General features: G+C 37.5%; 1 protein-coding gene across 1 annotated transcript in view; it reads left to right on the forward strand.

Moving 5' to 3' along the window:
- Positions 1 to 6,885: 6,885 nt before the first annotated feature.
- Positions 6,886 to 19,511, forward strand: part of IL1RAPL1 (interleukin 1 receptor accessory protein like 1) — a 319,225-nt gene continuing 306,599 nt past the window's right edge. Inside the window, exons 1-4 of the mRNA XM_043569965.1 lie at positions 6,886 to 7,017; positions 9,366 to 9,417; positions 15,483 to 15,536; positions 16,416 to 16,490. Coding sequence (XP_043425900.1) covers positions 6,886 to 7,017; positions 9,366 to 9,417; positions 15,483 to 15,536; positions 16,416 to 16,490 — 313 coding nt within the window. The remainder of the gene's footprint in view (positions 7,018 to 9,365; positions 9,418 to 15,482; positions 15,537 to 16,415; positions 16,491 to 19,511) is intronic.

Raw genomic sequence — 19,511 nt, forward strand, 5'->3', positions numbered from 1 at the left:
GCAGACGACAGTGCCATCGCCTGAAAGTGGCTTCAAAGTCACACCTGCAGGCCTTACCTTATGGAGTTCGAGTGAACTGTGGTATCTCGCTGTTCTTCTAATGGGCCCTGAAGCAATCTAATAGTTTGCCTTTGGGTCCTACAGACCATGTTGTGTTTACCACCCACCTCTGCATCTAAAATGATGTGGCAGTCACTGATGAGGCCAGTGCTCTGTATTTCCCGATGCTCCTAATGCTAGGTTAATCGATATGGAATTAGCTTTTGTTTCCAGCCATTGTCTTTGAAGCCTGGTTTCATTCAAGCAAGAGCATTCTGGAATATGTAGATTTGTTCATCAAAATTTGCAACCTAATTCCAGTTTACAACAAAGAAAAGCAGGTTAGACAACCTATTGTTTATTCGTAAATTAATAGTAGGAGGTGATTAGCGCCTGGCCTTCACCTCATGATTCGTATGTTTGTTAATTCTTTTCAGTAAAATGTTGTCAAGGTGACTCTGATCCATTGTGTCCCACTGCCTCATTAACCTCTCTGTTTATATCAAGTCCAGCTCTCTTTCTTTACTCGTGTTGTTCCCTTTTTTGGAATGACCCATCCTTCCTTTCTTCTCAGGGATATTTTAGTCTTGTGTCTGAAGGCATTTACATCCGTAATACTGGTAATAATGCACACTAACATTTATGGAGTGTATTTTTTGTTCTAGGCATAATACCAGATACCCTTATGTTCATTGAAACTTCACAACAAGCCTTTAAAAATCTATTTTTTCCAAGAAATATATTTAATCTCCTTTATGGAGGAGGAAACTGAGTTTCAAACCTGTGACTCAGTTAGCATAAAACAATTATGTAATGAAGCAGAGTCATCATTCGAAACTGACTTCCTGACTCTAAAGCTTTTGCTTTTTCTGTTGCAGATAAAGGAGGCAAAGAGGTCTATTAAAGGAGTCTAATAAAGAATTCTGCTAGCTATTAATCTCGTACTCATTTGGAATATACTTTGTGGCTTTATGGCTTGCTTGTTTGGCTTCTTGATTTCCAAGTCTTGTTTTCATTCTTACTTCCTACCTTATGACATATCTTCATACCAACACAACCATTTATTTGCCAAGTGTGTGAGAGAGAGCATGGTAGACAGGGAAAGTCTTGGTCCTTCCTGGGCAACCTGATTCAGGTATAGTTACCCACTGTGCCTGTTACATGTCCCGCATTCTCGAATCTCTTTCCAATTCATATCCTGTCTTTTTCATCTATCCCTTAACTTTTAACTACAACATCACCCATAGCCAGGACCATGTAGTGCCCCTTACTGTGAAAAAGTGTCTTTAATTTGTTGTTGAATTATTCATCATGTCTTTTCAACCAGAGTGTAAATTACTTGTGTGTGGGTATCTCGTTTTGCGCTCATTTTGGCCTTGCCCTATGCCACCAGCCCAAATGCTAGGCTAATCACTAGCGGTTCTTACATATTGCTGATTGGGTGATTGATTATCTTCAGCTGTGTGTTATAAGTAGACAAAAAGAGAAATGAAAAAATTAAAAGTTACTCAGCATAGTTTGTGGTCATAAATCACTTAAAGGATGACATATTTTTCATAAAACTATACGAAAGCTGGTGCTTAATATTTTTGAAAGGATATTAATAGTTATTTTCTGGATTCATGTAGTCTATTTTCTAGATGGGGAAGTTTTTTAAAGTAACTGAAGCTTATCTCATTGACCAAAAAGGTATTTTTAATGAACAGTGTTTAATGCAAATCTTTAGGGAAAAGGAACATACAATTACTGTATTTTAAAATAGAATGCATGAAATATAATGAGGTCTTTCCTTGACTAGCCATTCAAAGAATTTTTGGGACATTCACTATGTTCTACCTGTTATGGAAAACACTAAACACATGAGTGGCATTAAGGTTAAAAAAATTTTTAACAACCATAATCCCTATTCTTAGTGAGTTCACAGTCTCAAAGGGAAGTCACATTTATAGAAGGCAAAGTTACATCCCAGCCTCTTCAAGGCTGGATAGAGGTAAGGAGGTTGTATTTGGGGGCCCTCAGAGGTCAGGAAAGTTTTACCTAATAATTGATATCTTTAGTAGTTATGGAAGTTGAGTTAGGATATAGTGATGTGGCATTCCAGAAGGATCAATGGAGGCACGTTCCAAAAGAATCTGAGAGAATGGTGAACTAGGGAAAGAGCAGAATATTCAGTGTGCTTCATACAGAACAGCCCAAGGCTAGTTCTAGACTTTAAATGAGCATGTAAAAAATCACATTGGGAGGCACCTGGGTGGCTCAATCAGTTAAGCGTCCGTCTTTGGCTCAGGTCATGATCTCATGGTTTGTGAGCTTGAACCCTGCATGGGCTCTGCGCTGGCAGTGCAGAGCCTGGTTGGGATTCTCTGTCTACCCTTACCTCTGCCCCCAACATAAAAAATAAACTTAAAAAAAAGACTCTGCCTGTTCATAAAAAAAAATAAAAATAAGTCACATCGGATCATGTTATCTCCCTGCTTGCACTGATCAGCTATCAGTTACTGGATGACACTCTTAGGTTGCTAAAGTGTAGGAAATTTAAGCAAGCCCAGACCAGATGAACAAAACCACGTATTTGACCTGTAGTTGACCACAGATGCACCAGCAAAGTCTTTTCAGGTTGGGCCAGATCCTTTGAACCTCCCAGCTGTCTTGTAGACTTAAAAATAATAAATGGCCTTGGGTGGGTCAGTCGGTTAAGCGTCCAACTTTGGCTCCAGTCATGATCGCACAGCTCGTGAGTTTGAGCCCCGCATTGGGCTCTGTGCTGACAGCTCAGAGCCTGGAGCCTGCTTCAGAATCTGTATCTCCCTCTCTCTGCCCCTCCCTCACTCATGCTCGCTCTCTCTCTCTCTCTCTCCCCTTCAAAATAAACATTAAAAAATAATAAATGGCCACTATTTTAAGCTACTAAGATTTAGGGTAATTTATAACTCACTAATATTTAATCGATAGATTGTATTAGTGTTTTTCAATTTTTTTCCCTAAAGTAAAATGCTTTTGCTATATTTATTAGAAAGAAAAAAATGTGAAGATGTAACAGAAACAAATTTTGCTGAGCAAAGAGAGCTGTGATATTGCTTTGAGCTGGCAAAGCTGCAATTTAATTTCATCTCATTTCTGGTTAGACACTTGGCTCGAAATTTATAATTTATACTTCACTATATGGACATATGTAGATATATGCACATATTCATGGTATATATAATGCTCAAACAATTTATGAAATCCTAAAGTTTTCGTATCCATGACATTTAAAAAAACATTTTTATTTTGGACAATTTCAAGCATAACAGACACAAAAATAGAGGGAATAAATAGAATTACGAAATTTCCGTTCACCCATCACTCAGCTTCAGTAATTATCAACATTTGGTGTATATTGTTGTTTGTAACACCCTTTTGTTTTCTTTTCTTTTGAGGATATGAGTGGCGTTCGATGCAACTAAGAACAAATTTGCAGTTTGTTCCTGCATTGCTGAAACAAAAATTCTTAAAATGACTAACCTTTGTTTGTTGCCAAGTAACTCTTGGCTATGCACCGATAGCAAAAGTAATATAACAGCGTTCGCAGCATAATTAGATTTGAATAGCAAGTTTTATTTAAAGAGTGCCTGATCTTATTGCTCATAGGCATGCTTTTCTTTCTTGTTTTGTGTTTTCGGCAGTAATCACGTTTTTAATGACTTGTGATAGACTTTTGTTTTATGAAACAATAGAAAACCGCCATAGGAACTGTTTAGTAGGCTTTTAGACGTTGTTGAAGCTGCTTAAAATCCATTTAGGTAGGAGGTTATTATTTGTTAAATACTCGTTTTTATACAATGACTTCTGCACAAAAGATTATTCTCAACAACATTACTTGGATGATAACAAATAATCTAAACAGGCAAACATGATGATGATGTAGTAAGTCACAGCTGCTCCATTTATTGAATGAGAGTTTAGGGTTCTGTTTTTGTCTCTACCCAGAATAGAGAAAATGAAATGCTATTTCTTCAGTCTGCCTTCCAGATATATTTGGAGGGAAGGACGAAGTATGAAATGAAAGGAGGGAGAGAGAGGAGAAGGCAGAAAGAAAGAAGGAGGGAAAGCAAGATGGGAGGAAGAGCAGGTGAACGGCCAGAAGAGAAGAAGGAAGGGAGGGAGGGAGACCAATTATTTGAAGGTATACTTCTTTAACCACTAATGCTGTTAAATATTACAGGTAGGCTTAATTTAACACGTAATATTTTTCTTACTTCTTATTGGAATTTCAGGATTCCCACTATGTATGCAGAAGTTAGCTTAGATTCATAGAATATCCAATATCTAGTGTAGCCTCATCGTTGACGTGTGTCAAGAATCTTAAAACAAGTGCAAAAGGTGAATGTATCAACATTGGACAAATCTACTCTTATTGTCCCATAAGAAGCTGACCACCAATGAAGCTTAATTCGTCTAGAAGAATGCAGTGTAGAATTGTTCAATTTATGTGTATACATTTTGGACCAAAATTTTATATTTTACAATATTTGGGTTGTTATGAAATGTCACTCTTAAGGACAGTCCTAATATTATATACAATTATTGCAAAAATTTAAAAACTTTGATTCATATTCATAAACCTTGAATTTCAATGGAGAACATTCTTATTACGGTTTCTTTTCTCTTTTGCAACAGTTTTAATGGGATTCTTAGAATGCTTGGGTTTTTTTTGGTCCACTGTCATAAGTAGATCCTCAAATTGTATGTCATCATCAAGTCCTATAACCAATAAAGGGTTTCTGCTCAGGAGAGTCAATGACAGATGTAATCCTCCCTTCCAATCTTAGGAAAGCAGTGTTAGACTTATTCAGATTCTACAGTAAAAGCTTCACTCTTGTCCAAGACAGTTAAATCTTAATGAGGCCCATTAAATTCACACAGAACTTTTCATCTGTCTTTCCAACTACTATCAAAATAATGTTTTCCCCCAGTCTGCTCTGTATCATCAGAAACTCCACTGGAAACAAGGTGTCTAATAGAAACTGCATTAAAAAATCACGAATGTTGAAAGCAGTCTGTGGAAATGGAGAGCATGTGACCATTAAAACGAGACACTGTGGGTTCAGATCTTGGCTTCTATCCTTACTGGCTGTTCGTTTTAGCCAAAATTCTAGACCCTTTCATCGTAGCAAATTGATGGTCAAATGAAATAATGTAACCGCACACCCCAAAATACAGTGTTTGTTTTTTTTATATATACATACACTTATTTTCTACCTTATGTTTATGTTCTTATGGCTTAAAAGCCTTAAATTTATGCTGGAAGTTCCAGCTAATGACAGGCCAACTTAATAGTTGGTGACTGAAATTAAACAAAGGGTGCTATTTTAACTTTACTGATAAATTGAGATATTACATGGGCTACTTTGTTCTTAATCCCTGAGTAGCTCCTTTGAATACTTATTGCCACTTACCAAAAAAGTTAGTTTCAGGCTCCTTCCTTTGGTAAATATGTGTTCGGTGGTTGCCAACAGCTTCCATATTAAATGAAGTATAATAGTATTAGGAAGCTTTTGCTATGAAATAGTTCTGTAATACCTCAACAGCTAAATGTTTTATAATACATTAGTATTATGTCTGCATTTCTGCAATTTCTCTGCTATTCTGCATTAAATGGTTCATTCTTTGTCTTTAGAGAAGGACCTCTTAATTTTTAGGCGTTTGGGTGGGGGCAAGAGGCCTTGGCGCTGGTCATTCTTCCGGTGAGGGTTTAGAAGGAGAAAGAGGTTGTTATTCGTTCTTTACATGGAGTCTTTTTTTTTTAATATATGAAATTTATTGTCAAATTGGTTTCCATACAACACCCAGTGCTCATCCCAAAAGATGCCCTCTTCAATACCCATCACCTACCCTCTCCTCCCTTCCACCCCCCATCAACCCCCTGTTTGTTCTCAGTTTTTAAGAGTCTCTTATGCTTTGGCTCTCTCCCATTCTAACCTCTTTTTTCCCCCTTCCCTTCCCCTGTGGTCTTCTGTTAAGTGTCTCAGGATCCACATAAGAGTGAAAACATATGGTATCTGTCTTTCTCTGTATGGCTTATTTCACTTAGCATCACACTCTCCAGTTCCACCCATGTTGTTGCAAACGGCCAGATTTCATTCTTTCTCATTGCCACCTAGTACTCCATTGTGTATATAAACCACAATTTCTTTATCCATTCATCAGTTGATGGACATTTACGCTTTTCCCACAATTTGGCTATTGTTGAGAGTGCTGCTATAAACATTGGGGTACAAGTGCCCCTATGCATCAGTACTCCTGTATCCCTTGGGTAAATTCCTAGCAGTGCTATTGCTGGGTCATAGGGTAGGTTTATTTTTAATTTTTTGAGGAAACTCCACACTGTTTTCCAGAGCGGCTGCACCAATTTGCATTCCCACCAACAGTGCAAGAGGGTTCCCATTTCTCCACATCCTCTCCAGCATCTATAGTCTCATGGAGTCTTAATTAATTCTTCTCAGGTGGCCTCTCATCTCTCCCCTGCACCCTGTCATACCTGACCTTTTTGGGTACTAAGCCCACACGGTTTTGCACACCCTCATGGCTTGCTTCTTGGCTGTGGTTTGCTCTATGATAGCCCAGACTACAGTGTCCTCCACTGTTCCATCAATCCCCATGTGTCCAGTAGCTTTTTGTCTTCCAAAAAGTTGAAACCTCTTGTCCAATTTGGGCTGAAAATATAGTTAATAAGATCACTTTTTGATTTATGGTTATCACATAGCATGGTTTCTCAACCTTAGCACTCTTGATATCTGGGATGGGATGATTCTCATGGGGATCTTTCCTATAAATTGTAAGAAGCTAAGCAGCTTCCCTTGTCACATGGCACTCCCTCACACCAGTTGTGAAACCCCAGCTGAGAACCACTGTCGGAGAGCCATACCAGTGAGTAAATGTGCCAGATTCTGCATCATGAAGAAAAAGCCAAGAAATGCAAATACCTTCTGCATCGAAGTACAGTATAAATAAGCCAACCTAATATAATCTGGAAGGCCATTAAATTGCATTACACTATACTATGGAGATGTAATGTCTTATTGTGATAGTCCAGGCCAAGCAGTAATTATAAATTTTCTGACTTTCAGTAATAACATGACGCCTTTTGTCTACTCCACAATTTTCCTTTAATAAGCATTTCCAAATATCCTGGGATTTATAATTTTCATTTCTTGTAGACCTTTTATCCACTAATAGAAAAAGAAAAAATGATATGCTGTGATAGTTTTGTTTATTTCTCATTGCTAGGGAAGAGATACTTTCCCTCACAGGACATTGCAATTTTTTGGAAAGCACTGTTGTTCCTAGAAGCTAATTGGTGACTGCTAATTTTTTCCTTGCCTGTCAACAGAAGTCAAAAGAGTAGTTGGCATGCTCACCTCCTTGATTATAGCTATTACATCAATCAGCATCCTTTTCTTGGTGTGCATCATAATTCCTGTAGATAATTATGTATTGTTTCAGTTTTCTCACCATTGTTTTCTGCTTTAGCTTTGACTACACACAAATTGATTTTAAATGGTTGAAATCAGTCATGCAATCAGTGAGAATTCATCCCCACAACATTTATGCAAAATCCACTGCAGCAATTGTTTTGAAAATAATAAGTTTTTAAAATTTATTTATTTAAATTCAAGTTAGTTAACATACTGTATAGTATTGGTTTCAGGAGTAGAACCCAGTGATTCATCTCTCACACTGAACACCCAGTGCTCATCCCACCAAGCGCCCTCTTTAATGACCATCACCCATTTAGCCCATCTCCCCACCTACCTTTCCTCCAGCAACTCTCAGTCTGTTCTCTGTATTTAAGAGTCTCTTTGGGTTTTCCTCCCTCTCTCATTTTATTTTATTTTTCCTTCCTTTCCCCTGTGTTCATTTGTTTTGTTGCTTAAATTCTACATATGAATGAAATCATATGACATTTGTCTTTCTCTGACTTATTTCGCTTAGCGTAATATACTCTAGTTCCATCCACATTGTTACAAATGGAAAGATTTCATTCTTTTTGATCACTGGGTAATATTCCACTGTATATATGTACCCCCTCTTCTTTATCCATTCATTATTTGATGAACATTTGGGCTCTCTCCATAATTGGGCTATTGTTGATAACACTGCCAGAAATATTGGGGTGCATGTGCCCCTTCGAATCATCATTTTTATATCCTTTGGATAAATACCTAGTAATGCAATTGCTGGGTCATAGGGTAGTTCTAAAACACCTTTATTTATTCTGTCTACCCATGCTCTCTTTTGTTTGTCCCCCATATTTTTCTCAGCTCATTTGGTAGAATGAGGGTACAGTGAGTGACTGAGTGAGTTCTCAGATCAGCAGGAGTCTGGGTTTGACAAGCAGGGTGGCACACACTGGAAGCAGGGGCTCTAGAGACCATTGCAGAGGGTGGCAAATGAACGGGGAACCTGAGCCCTAATATTAGCGCCATAGAAAAATTAACTTTTTCTATGATATTCTTGACTGATTCTATTTTAAAAACAATTATTCAATGAATATAATCTCTTCACTGTTCATGTTACCTGAGAGGTTTATCAAGAGATTGGAAAGTGATTAAATATAAATTCTATCACTCCTATGTTAGAACAGTACTTCATAATAGATATTTTTTTAAAGAAGAAAAACTAAATTAAATATGATGATATTAAATTTGCCAATTGAACATGTTCCGCACATCATTGCACCAAGGGAGGACTGGAGAACTGTTCTTTGTTTTTAAATTATTTTCATGTTTATTATTCAGAATGAGAGACACAGGGCATGAGCAGGGGAGGGGCAAAGAGAGAGGTAGACACAGAATCAGAAGCAGACTCCAGGCTCCGAGCTATAGTAAGCACAGAGCCCAATGCAGGGCCTGAACCCACAAACTCTAAGACCATGACCTGAGCCAAAGTCAGGCAATCAACCAACTGAGGCACCCAGGTGCCCCTTGAAAACGGTTCTTAACATCTTGGCTAACCATGGCTCTGATTCTATTAGTCAAAATAAGTTTGGGGGTATATATTTTTTACCTTATGCATTATGTTAAAGCAAAAGATAGTAGAGATTAGCCAGAATTTATCTCATGATAAATTAATATGGAATTTGCCTGAAATATGAAACTCTTTTAGCCCATTTTCTCAGTCTTTTAGGGGGTCAGAAGGAAAAGATGAGTTATCAGTCAGTGGCTTAATTTTTCAAAATTTAAATCAATGATCAATAGTAAAATTTTCTAGCCTCCTTGATTACAGGGAGGTAACTGAATTGATTTGTAAAAGCTTGTTTCTTAATTCCTCTTACCCCTGTACAGCTGCCCCCCATATCGTTAAATGACATTGCCCTTCATGTGTTTGCTCAAGACCGTAAGTGGGGATCCCTAGATTTTCATTCATATTCCACATTAAGTCCATCAGTAAACTTAACTTGGTGAATTCTACCTACCAAATAGATACTTAAAGGAAAAAATCCTACCATTTCTGTCACCATCACCAATGTTCCATCACCTCTTTGTGGACTACTTCAATGCCATTCTTACTGGTTTTCCTGCCTCCACTCTGCCTTATTGCCTTCATACTACTCCCTTCTCCTGGACTTGAACACCAAGGTGCCACAGTCATACTTCTGGCATATAAATGCTCCCAGGTGCTCTCTCTGAAATTCTCCAGGGCATTCTCACTATGTTTAGAATAAAACCCAACTCTTTTCCACATTCTACAAGGCTCTGCCTGGCCCATGGCTGTCTCTGAGCTCATTGCCACTCTTTCCCTATGTCAGTATGGCTGTAATGACCTGGACTACCCTTTAAACATACTAGGCGCATTCCCATCTCAGGGCCTTTGCACCTGCTCTTCCCTCTGCCCACCATAATCTTCCTTTTGGTATGCACATGGCTCATTTCCTCCCTTCACACAAATCTCTTTCAAATGATCTTCAGAACAAACTTTACTGACATCCCTTTCTAAAATAGCACCTACATTAGTCTTTCTCCTCAGCTGCTTTATTTTTTTAATAATACTTATAATTGCCTGATATTATATTATGCATATATTCATTTACATGTATATTTTCCATCTCCTTCTCTGGAATGCAAGCTCCATGAAAGCAAGGAATTTTGTCTGCCTGCTTCACTGTTATACCCCTCAGTAACTAGAAAAGTGTCTGGCAAACAGGAGATATCTTTAAAATATTTGTTGAATGAATGATTGAACATATTTGTTCTGTTTGCATTATAAGAAACATTGATCATACCATATGAATAAAATATTAAGTATCAAAGCTAGTCAAATGAATTTCTTGATTTTCCTGAATACATGCATTTTGATAGCTATAGTAAGAGTTACATCCTTGAAAGTATTTGCTCTATCACTTTGACATGACTCTTAGATCAAGGTTATCTTGTACATGGTATTCGTTTGTTCATAAACTGCTCTCCCTGCAGTTTTCTGCTCAGTTGCTTTGCCACTCCTCTCTCTTTGAGGCTTCTGAGGCTCCGTGACTCTGTTGTGAGCCACCATAATTGTTTGCAACAGAAAGTAGAAATTTTGCCAATCCCAGTGCATTAGAGATAAGTGAAAAAGAGAGCACCCGTTTGTCCCCAAATGGCTTTACCCAGTACATGTTAATATTTTCTCCTGTCCATTCATTTTTTTTCTCACAAGAAACATGGGATTATGTCTGCTTGCTGTAACACTCATAGGCTCTATGCCCCACTGTTAGAAAATAACGTTAAAACATTCTAGGCCAAAGAAAGCAGAACTAAAACCCCATTCTGCATCTTTGAAGCTCTGTGGTTAATCCACATTACCTTGACTTGCTAGGAAAACAGGCAATCCTTGGTCAACTCTTTTAAGTTAAAAAAATACATACAGGCAACAAAACAAACAAGACACATTATAAAACGGGGTATGTTGACGGGATTGCCACAAAGCATGTTTTATCATCAGCTGTATAAATCTGTGAATATTATTTTGTAACCAGTTTGGTTGATAGATTTAAATGGGGTCAGAAAGAAATTCCTTCTGAGTATAGCACTAAGCACAGTGTATCATATATATGCTCTCATCTCTCACATTCTTAAATACGATTCTATGTCTCATTGATCTCTTTCTTTCTAATAGTCTTACTATTGAAAAGTACTTCATAAATGGTCTTGAAATTGACTTATAGAGTTATAGTATGATTATTTACCTGCTTGTAAGCTCTGTCAAGGTTAAAAGCTGTGTTTTGTTTACCTTTGAGGGGTTTTTTTTTTTTTGCAATCTTAGTATATTACTTGCATATTTAAAAGTCTTCAAAATGGTTTTGTTGAATTGTGTTTTTGAAGATAGGTCAGTTCTCCTGTTATGGAAGCTAATGTAGGAAATATTAATGGTGCTTAAATTCAGGATCTAAGGGCCTTTTGAGCCATTAACTAAGCATCCAGTTCATCATTTTATAAATAAAAATATTTTTTTATCAGACTATAGAGAATGTCAAATGCTGTTGTCCCAAACTTTGATGGGTATTATTAGAGCAGATTTATTTTCCATCTACCATAGTCAGGTACTTAGGGCACCTGGATGTCTCAGTCAGTTAAGGGTCTAACTCTTGGTTTCAGCTCAGGTCATGATCTCACGTTTCATGGGTTCGAGTCCCATGTTGAGCTCTGCGCTGACAGTGTGGAGCCTGCTTGAGATTCTCTCTCCCCTGTCTCTCTGCCCCTACCCAACTCACACTTTCTCTCTCTCAAAATAAATAAACTTAAGAAAAATAAAATATAATCAGGCACTTAATCCGTTATCCTATTTAACCTTCACAACAAGCCATAAAGGAAAATTATTTATGTCACATTCTGTATGTAAGGAGACTGAGACTCAGAGAGTTTAAATAACTTCTATAACTATCCAAATCAACAAGGCAGAGTCAGGAATTATTAGGCCCATATCTCCCTGAAAGGTAAGTGTATTATCTTTCTTACTCTACCATAATGCTTCTAAGAAACAAAGCAGTGAAGGCACCAATTAAAATACACTTTGAAAATTATCTGACTTTGAAAATTTTTGTGGTAGGATGATTACAGGTATCCAGGAAGTATTGAGTATTCTCAGTAGTATTTGAGGGATTAATATTTGAGGTACTAAAATTAAATTTTGGATGAGTGATTGGTCAACAGAGAAAGACATGCTCATCTTAAATATCTTCACATTTCTCAGGGCGCCCAGGTGGCTCAGTTGGTTGAGTGTCTGACTCCTGATTTCGGCTTAGGTCATGATCTCACAGTTCATGGGATGGAGCACAGAGCCTGCTTGAGATTCTCTCTCTCCCTCTCTCTCTGCCCCTTCCCCACTTGTGCATGCTCTCTCTCTCTCTCTAAAATAAATATTTTTAATATCTTAACCTTTCTTTCCTGTAAGAACATTAAAATAACCATATTTTTAATTTTTTTAATGTTTATTTGAGAGAAAGAGAGAGAGAGAGAGAGAGAGAGAGAGAACGAGTGGGGGAGGGGCAGAGAGAGAGGAAGACACAGAATCCGAAGCAGGCTCCAGGCTCTGAGCTGCCAGCACAGAGTCCGACACGGGGCTCGAACTCACAAACCGCCAGATAGATCATGACCTGAGCCAAAGTCAGATGCTTAACCAACTGAGCCACCCAGGTGCCCCTCCTGTAAGAACATTAGAAAAACTCAAGAATAGTGGCCACATGAACCTGGTCTTTTGTTACTTTTCTTTTTGGAAGCCAGGATCCTATTTTTTACTATTTGATAACTCAAATATACATGAAATAGGAAAAAAGGGAGAGACTGAATCCTTTCATGATTAGTTAGGGAACCTTAACATAGATAAAGAATCAATCCTATGCACAATTTCATATATACTCACTTCTAGAAGTTTCTCTCTAACTGGCAGCAAAACAAATGTCCTTAAAATTCCTCTTTTCTTTGCAGAACAGTTTTGTCAATTGGGACGTCTTACTAATTGGGAGAGACCTGTAAGAGAGGTTTGGTTTTATTTTAAATAACTATATCAGCTTTACTGTTTTCCATTGATAGGGTGCTCTGAAGAATAAAATGAGGGCTTGAAAATACTTCTGGTGGTGGATACATAGAAATACTTTCATGCATAATTAGCAGAAACACTTTTCTACTGTAAGGTTGTAAAGTTTTATTTAGGTGGTAAAATATGATTAGGATTTAAAATCAACCTGTGCTTCATGTCACTACTGTCAGGCTTTCTGTGGTTTTTTTTCTATGATGTCACTTTAGTGGGTGTGTCGTGTCTTTGGGTGGGGGGGGCAGGTAGAAAAAGAGAAGGAAAGAGAGTGTTCCGAGAGGCAAGTTGTTTTCTTGACAATAAAATGTCAGTTGGTCTAGTCATGGTCTGATGCTAATTAGTTTGGGGTTTTTTTATTGTGAGTAATTTGAATTTCCTTGCGGTCTCACCTTTACCTGTGAAGAAATTAAGAAGGCTTTGTGTTTGTGTGGGTTCCTTTTGTTTGGATATTAACATTCCTGCATTTGTTTGTGAGTTCTGTCTTCTCTCCATTCAATTCGACTAATATTCACCATAAGGTGTCAAAAACATTCTCGTAATTGATGATTCAGCCCATGTCCTTTATTGGTGGCAGCAAAATTGGTCACTCTCAAATGAATGCTGAGCTGAGCTACAGCTTCTCTGTAACAGTCACTTCTTTTCACAGTTATTTTGCCATTGTGTCAGACCTATAGTTCAGATGTTGTACTATCTGGTAGTTTCCATTCACTTTTAACAAAGATAGGTGAATCATTCTAGAAGCATGTGTAACTGATAAATAAACTGTCATAGCGTAATATCAAAACATGACACACCAGACTATGCAGTAAGAGTGTTCTGCTCTCAGTTGAGGTCACTTAGCTGCACGTTTTTGCTCTCTTAACAGATTGCTCACACCTTGAGACAAAACCTGCGCAGAGCCATAGCACTCGCTTGACAGAATATTCCAGGAGCAGGTCACAAAGAATTGGGAGGCAGAGATCTAGCGAGGACTCTAGCTTCCATGTTCTTTTCACACCCCAGATCGTGCATCTCTAAAACAAGGGGGTTGAGTCAGCCCGGATTTTTAATTACTTTTAACTTCTGATTATTGTAAAATACAAGGGCAGGAACCAGAGATATCCCCAAACCCCATCACAATGCCTACCACATTATAGTGTCCATATGTATCAGTTGAATTGAATTGATTTTTGGGGGGGGGGGGGTGGGATGAAAACCTTAGGTGAAATACTGGTGTATATATAAGATGACTAAAAGCAAAACTACTTTTGGGGGAGAGGGGTACAGCAAGTCAAGCCACACAGAACACTCTTTATCTCAATCTTCACTTCTCCTGCCTGGAGGGGCACTATGGGAATCGCAGGGCTTTAGGGAACACAATTTAAAAATCAAAGGATTTAATAAGCATATGATTTTCTCTGGCTCCAACATTCTTTGATTCCTCTGGTAACTTGGAGTCATCACACAGGGAGTAATATGAAAGGTCTTAAAGATGTCACATTATGCCACAGGGTGGGTGGTGGGTTGAGGTAGAGAACCGCAAAGCCATTTTACATTTCTGAAATAATGTGCTGCATTTTGATTTCTATTATCTTTCTCCACAGTTTTTTTCTCTTACTGGAAATCAGTGTGGGATGTGTTTGAACAGAGAACATTTCTCTCAGCTGCTTTCTGTAACAAACTGTTGGGTTGTCTACTTGTAACTGCATAATCACAAAATTTTATAAATTGACTTAACTTACTGAATAAGCCAGCTATTTTGATACCATAGTTGCTTTTGAAGTTCACTGAAATTATCTGATAACCCCGAGCCTAAGAAATGCAGCTTTTTGACCTATTAATGGTCAACTATTTTGCCAACATTTAGTGAATAGCCTGCTTATTTAGCTGGTCGGGGAATAAAAATTGGTTAATTTCACTTTAGGCAAGAACTAAGAGTAGGGTTAATCGGAGATGTCAAATCTTTGAGATGAATTTCAGAGTGATTTATGTCATCCCATTACCCCAACTTTCCTTTCCCCTTCATTCCCATTCCTGTGTTAAAGGCTAAGGAAGGTCAATGAATAATGCATTCAATTAGTTGCAAATAAAAGGTATTGATCTTATGTGAGGGTGGTCTCCCAAACCAAGACTCTTAAAACTCATCCCTGTTTTTCTGCGTTGGGGGGTGCATGATTCACTTGCACTGACTGTGTTTTCTGTTAAAGAGAGATGAAGGTGAGCTGCCAAAGCAGATTGAATTCTTGAATCCTCTGGCGATGAGGACACATAGCCAACTCCAGGCACCGCTGTCTAGATCAGCCTTCCTGTTATCACCCAAACTGGCATGTCCTCCTGGCAAGGAAGGAATAAAGCCCTCGAAGTGAAAACATTTTAGTTCAGCAACCCTTAATTGATCATTTCTGTACTTGTTACAGAGTGGAAGTTGCAGCGACAGGTTTCAAGGGACCTGGGAGATTCAATAAGAGAGGGTAGGGAGGGAGGCTTAATGAAGGAGAACTGCCTGTTTGTCTAAATTCCAGACAGTCTAGTTTAGCGAGGAATGAAGTCTGCAATGGGAAAACCTATCTTCAAGATGCTTAATAGTACACTCTTAGATCCATAGGCTGATAATTGATAAATCAATGAGAGTGCACAGCAGAAATGTGTGGAAGCTGAAAAATCAAAGAGAGTATATCATGCAAATTAGCAACAAATACTACAAAATGTAATGGATAATAGTAATAAGGGGTTTTGAGTAAATGGAAGGTACCATTTCAAATATTATCTTGGTGAATGTTTATGTGCATGTTTGAGTGTGCAGCTTGTACTTGTACTAATTGAATGCCACATTGCTATCCCATTTAGAGACTGTGTGTGTAAGAAATACTTAATCTAATTTGTAAGTTATGGGTATGAGGCAGTGTGATCCAGGGTATGGAAACTTGGAAAGGGATTAAGAAGAATAAGACATTATGCCCCCCAAATCGTTGGAATGCACAATACAGATATCATGTGTAGCTTTAATTAACACAGGGAAAACATGGGGTACCCTTTAAAACAGAAAACAAGGTGCAAGTTGAAAAAATTTGGTGAAGCACAGTCATATGTTCTTAAGGACTGGCCAATCCTGATTCGGACTTCAACAGTCATGTGACTGTCAATTTGGAAATGTTATATTTGACTTGTGTACAATCTAATAGCTTTTCAGCTCGCCTGAAGGTACTACCTGCAATATGTAAGTCATTACCTGGTAGAATGCTTTGACACACTACTGTGAGAATGAAAAATATTTGGGAAAATAAATTGTGTTCTATCATTCAGCTCATGCAGCATAACTATAAGTCTGTATCGTTATTCTTGTTTTTCAGCCCCTCTGACGGATAAGCCACCCAAGCTTTTGTATCCTGTGGAAAGTAAACTGACAATTCAGGAGACTCAGCTGGGTGAGTAATTCCTTAATTCCAGTTAATACACTTCTCTCAATACAGTCTGACAGTTAATAAGCCTAGATTGTACCCTCATGTAATACTCTAAGCTAAACTTATGTGTACTTAAAGGGAGCAAAATTAGAAAATACCAGCAAACATGGCCCATTCCATCCCCCACAGTGTATGCATTAGGACCAAGCTGGACATATGGATATAAGAACTCATATGTTTTTTAGGTGCTTGTTAGGAAATGAGATGAGCTGAAGGTTTTACTGGTGGCATTATGTTGTTGTTTTATAAGGCTTGAATTGGTTTTACAATGGGCACTATGGAACTCTTTGACTTACAATATACCATTAAAACATTAAAATATAATTTTTGAAAATGGGGAGAAAAGGTACAGGTTCATTAAGATAAATGTGACTATCACAGTTAAAAATCATTTTTATCTAATCAAATGGAAAGGACATTATGCTACTTAAGTTATGGATAATATTTAATAAAATGTGAGCAAGTGGCTTTTGGGTAAAGGACCAACAGGTTTAAGACATAAGAACATGGACAAAATGCTTTCGTAAATATCCAGTTATCAACACATCGGAATCTGACATAATTATTTTAGGGTTCAGTCTAGAATTTCTAGTGGTTTATCTCTGTTCGGTATAATTTTAACCATACATTTATGTTTTTTAAGGAACTTTTTCCTACACTAACCACTTGACAGTAGAAATGCTTTACTGTATACAACTAAAAAGGAATCGATAGCCCATCCCTTAAGTTATTAATATTATTATTGTTTTTGGAGTGAGAATTTAGATTAAAACTGTAAATCATCTTTAAGATTACTGATGAATCTTTGCGAATAGCATATTCAAAGCTACAGTGCAAAAAAAGGTGTGATGGTTTTAGAACCTATAAAATTATTATAGTCAACAGATTTCTAACATTGGATATATTTAGTAACTTAAGGCATGAGCATGTATAGGATTTATACAAGTCACGGTATCAATATGCTTTTTTGATGGTAAACCCAAGCCCTTGAATTGATGCCATATACATGCAAGTAGTACTCTAATTGTCATTAAGCACCATTAAGGCAATGTTTATGAAACAAACATATATTAAAATTGCATCATGCTCTTTACTCATGTTATGGTATATTGAAGTATATTAGATTTTAGTGCTACTTTCTGAGGAAATTTTGAAATGTAGATTCTCCTGAGTGGCCACACTCATATAGACCTTTCAGTAACTCCAAAGGGTATGTATTTGTCAGGAGTTATACGAAACGTTCTTGGGAAAGAAGAAACAGCTTATGGTACCAGTTACCAAGTAGGAACATAGTGAAATTGAAATTAACTGTGGCTCTTTCCTTGACAACATGATTAAAAGAATTGTATGATTGATGGTTGCCAATTGGGTTTCCCTATATTATCTAGTGTTCTCTCCGTTCTACTAATGTGTTCTACACAATGGAATCATTTGTAAAACTTTCTTTGTTAAAAAATACTTTTTGTTGAACAAAAATTATAAAGACTAATCAAATAGTTGTGAAAGTATGAAAATTTCTTATGCAAATTGCAAGTTTCCACTGTATATTCATTTGAAGAAAGATGGGCATGTGTGTTAGCAAAATCCTCTGAGAAGTACCCTACCTCCTTTATTACCACTGCCAAAGGAACATGAGTTCTCTTTAAAAACCAAGTAACTAGAGACATTAACTTGGGATTTGAATTCTTTTAAACAACTTTTGTTTCATTGTACTTTCTGATTCCAGTTCTCAGTGTGTAGGATAAATTATTTACTAGTTAGAGAAATTTAACCAGAGTCCTTGAATTTTGGGACCAACAGTAGATTTGAAAAAACTACCTTTGCGAATAGCATATTCAAAAGTGTTGTTACTGTAATAGTATTGGAGTAGGTGAACAGGTGATCACAAAGGGTAAGTGAAAATAGGAAGTAATCTTAAGGACCAAAAAAAAAAAAAAAAAACCTCCAGGTGTCTAAAATATAATCATTTTCTACAATATGTACTTAGATTTTTCACCTCCTGGGGATTGAATTTTTGCCTTTTTCTAGATTTAAAAAAGCTGTCAATTTCAATACGGCCAAATGTGTTATATCCTAAGAAAGGGGGACTGAATGAAGTTTCATGGGGCAGGAGTAAGGAGGATGGCCGGGACCAGTGAAGGAGATCTTGGTGGTGCCTACTCTTAGGAGAAGGCAAGAATCTCCAAGAGTTTCACTGGCCAGGAGCTCAGGGGTCTGACTCAACCTTGTCCTAAATTGAGGCTTGACCTCAGAGGATAATAAAAGTACCATATGGACTACATTATAAGAACAAACATCAGTGACTACACAAAGCTGAGTTGGTATATGTCTGGTGACCTAACTTGAACGTCCTGGCAAACTTATGCACACATCCATCTGACCTTGATAACTATAAACCCATCAGTTCTCCAGTTTGTCTGTAAATATATAAAACTTAATAATAATAGTTATAGATTAAATCATAAAATGCATGGATTTGTTTTCATCACCAGGTTCTCCTTCCTCTGCCATTTGTGGGCTGTGCCCACCTTTCCCTTTCTGTGTCCCTTGTGGCTTCCTATTCCTCCCAATTCCTCCATCTTCTCAAAAACTGGAAAATTATGATAGCGATCATTTAAACCATTCCAGTGTAGAAAGGAAAAGGCACAAAGAAGCAAAGAACAAATATATATAATATAAATATATAATAGTAACTCAATTCATATAAAATATGTAAATTGGTGGGTTTGAATTTTAATCACTTTTAATGTGGTTACAGCCTAGCATTTCCACTCTAAGTGGCATCAGTGTGTTACTTCACAATGTGAGAAAAGAACTTTGTCCTTTTTGAATAACTTTCAGACATCAGCAAACGTCTGGACAGCACTTTCTTGGGTAAAATCCCAGAAATCATGCTGTACAATTCTGAAGGTCAGTCTAGGAGGTGAGCCTGACTTGATCCTTTCAAGGCGCGGTAATCAAGGGAATCAAAAGACAGATGCCGTA

The sequence above is a fragment of the Prionailurus bengalensis genome, chromosome X, assembly GCF_016509475.1.
Source record: "Prionailurus bengalensis isolate Pbe53 chromosome X, Fcat_Pben_1.1_paternal_pri, whole genome shotgun sequence".
Lineage (NCBI taxonomy): Eukaryota > Metazoa > Chordata > Mammalia > Carnivora > Felidae > Prionailurus > Prionailurus bengalensis.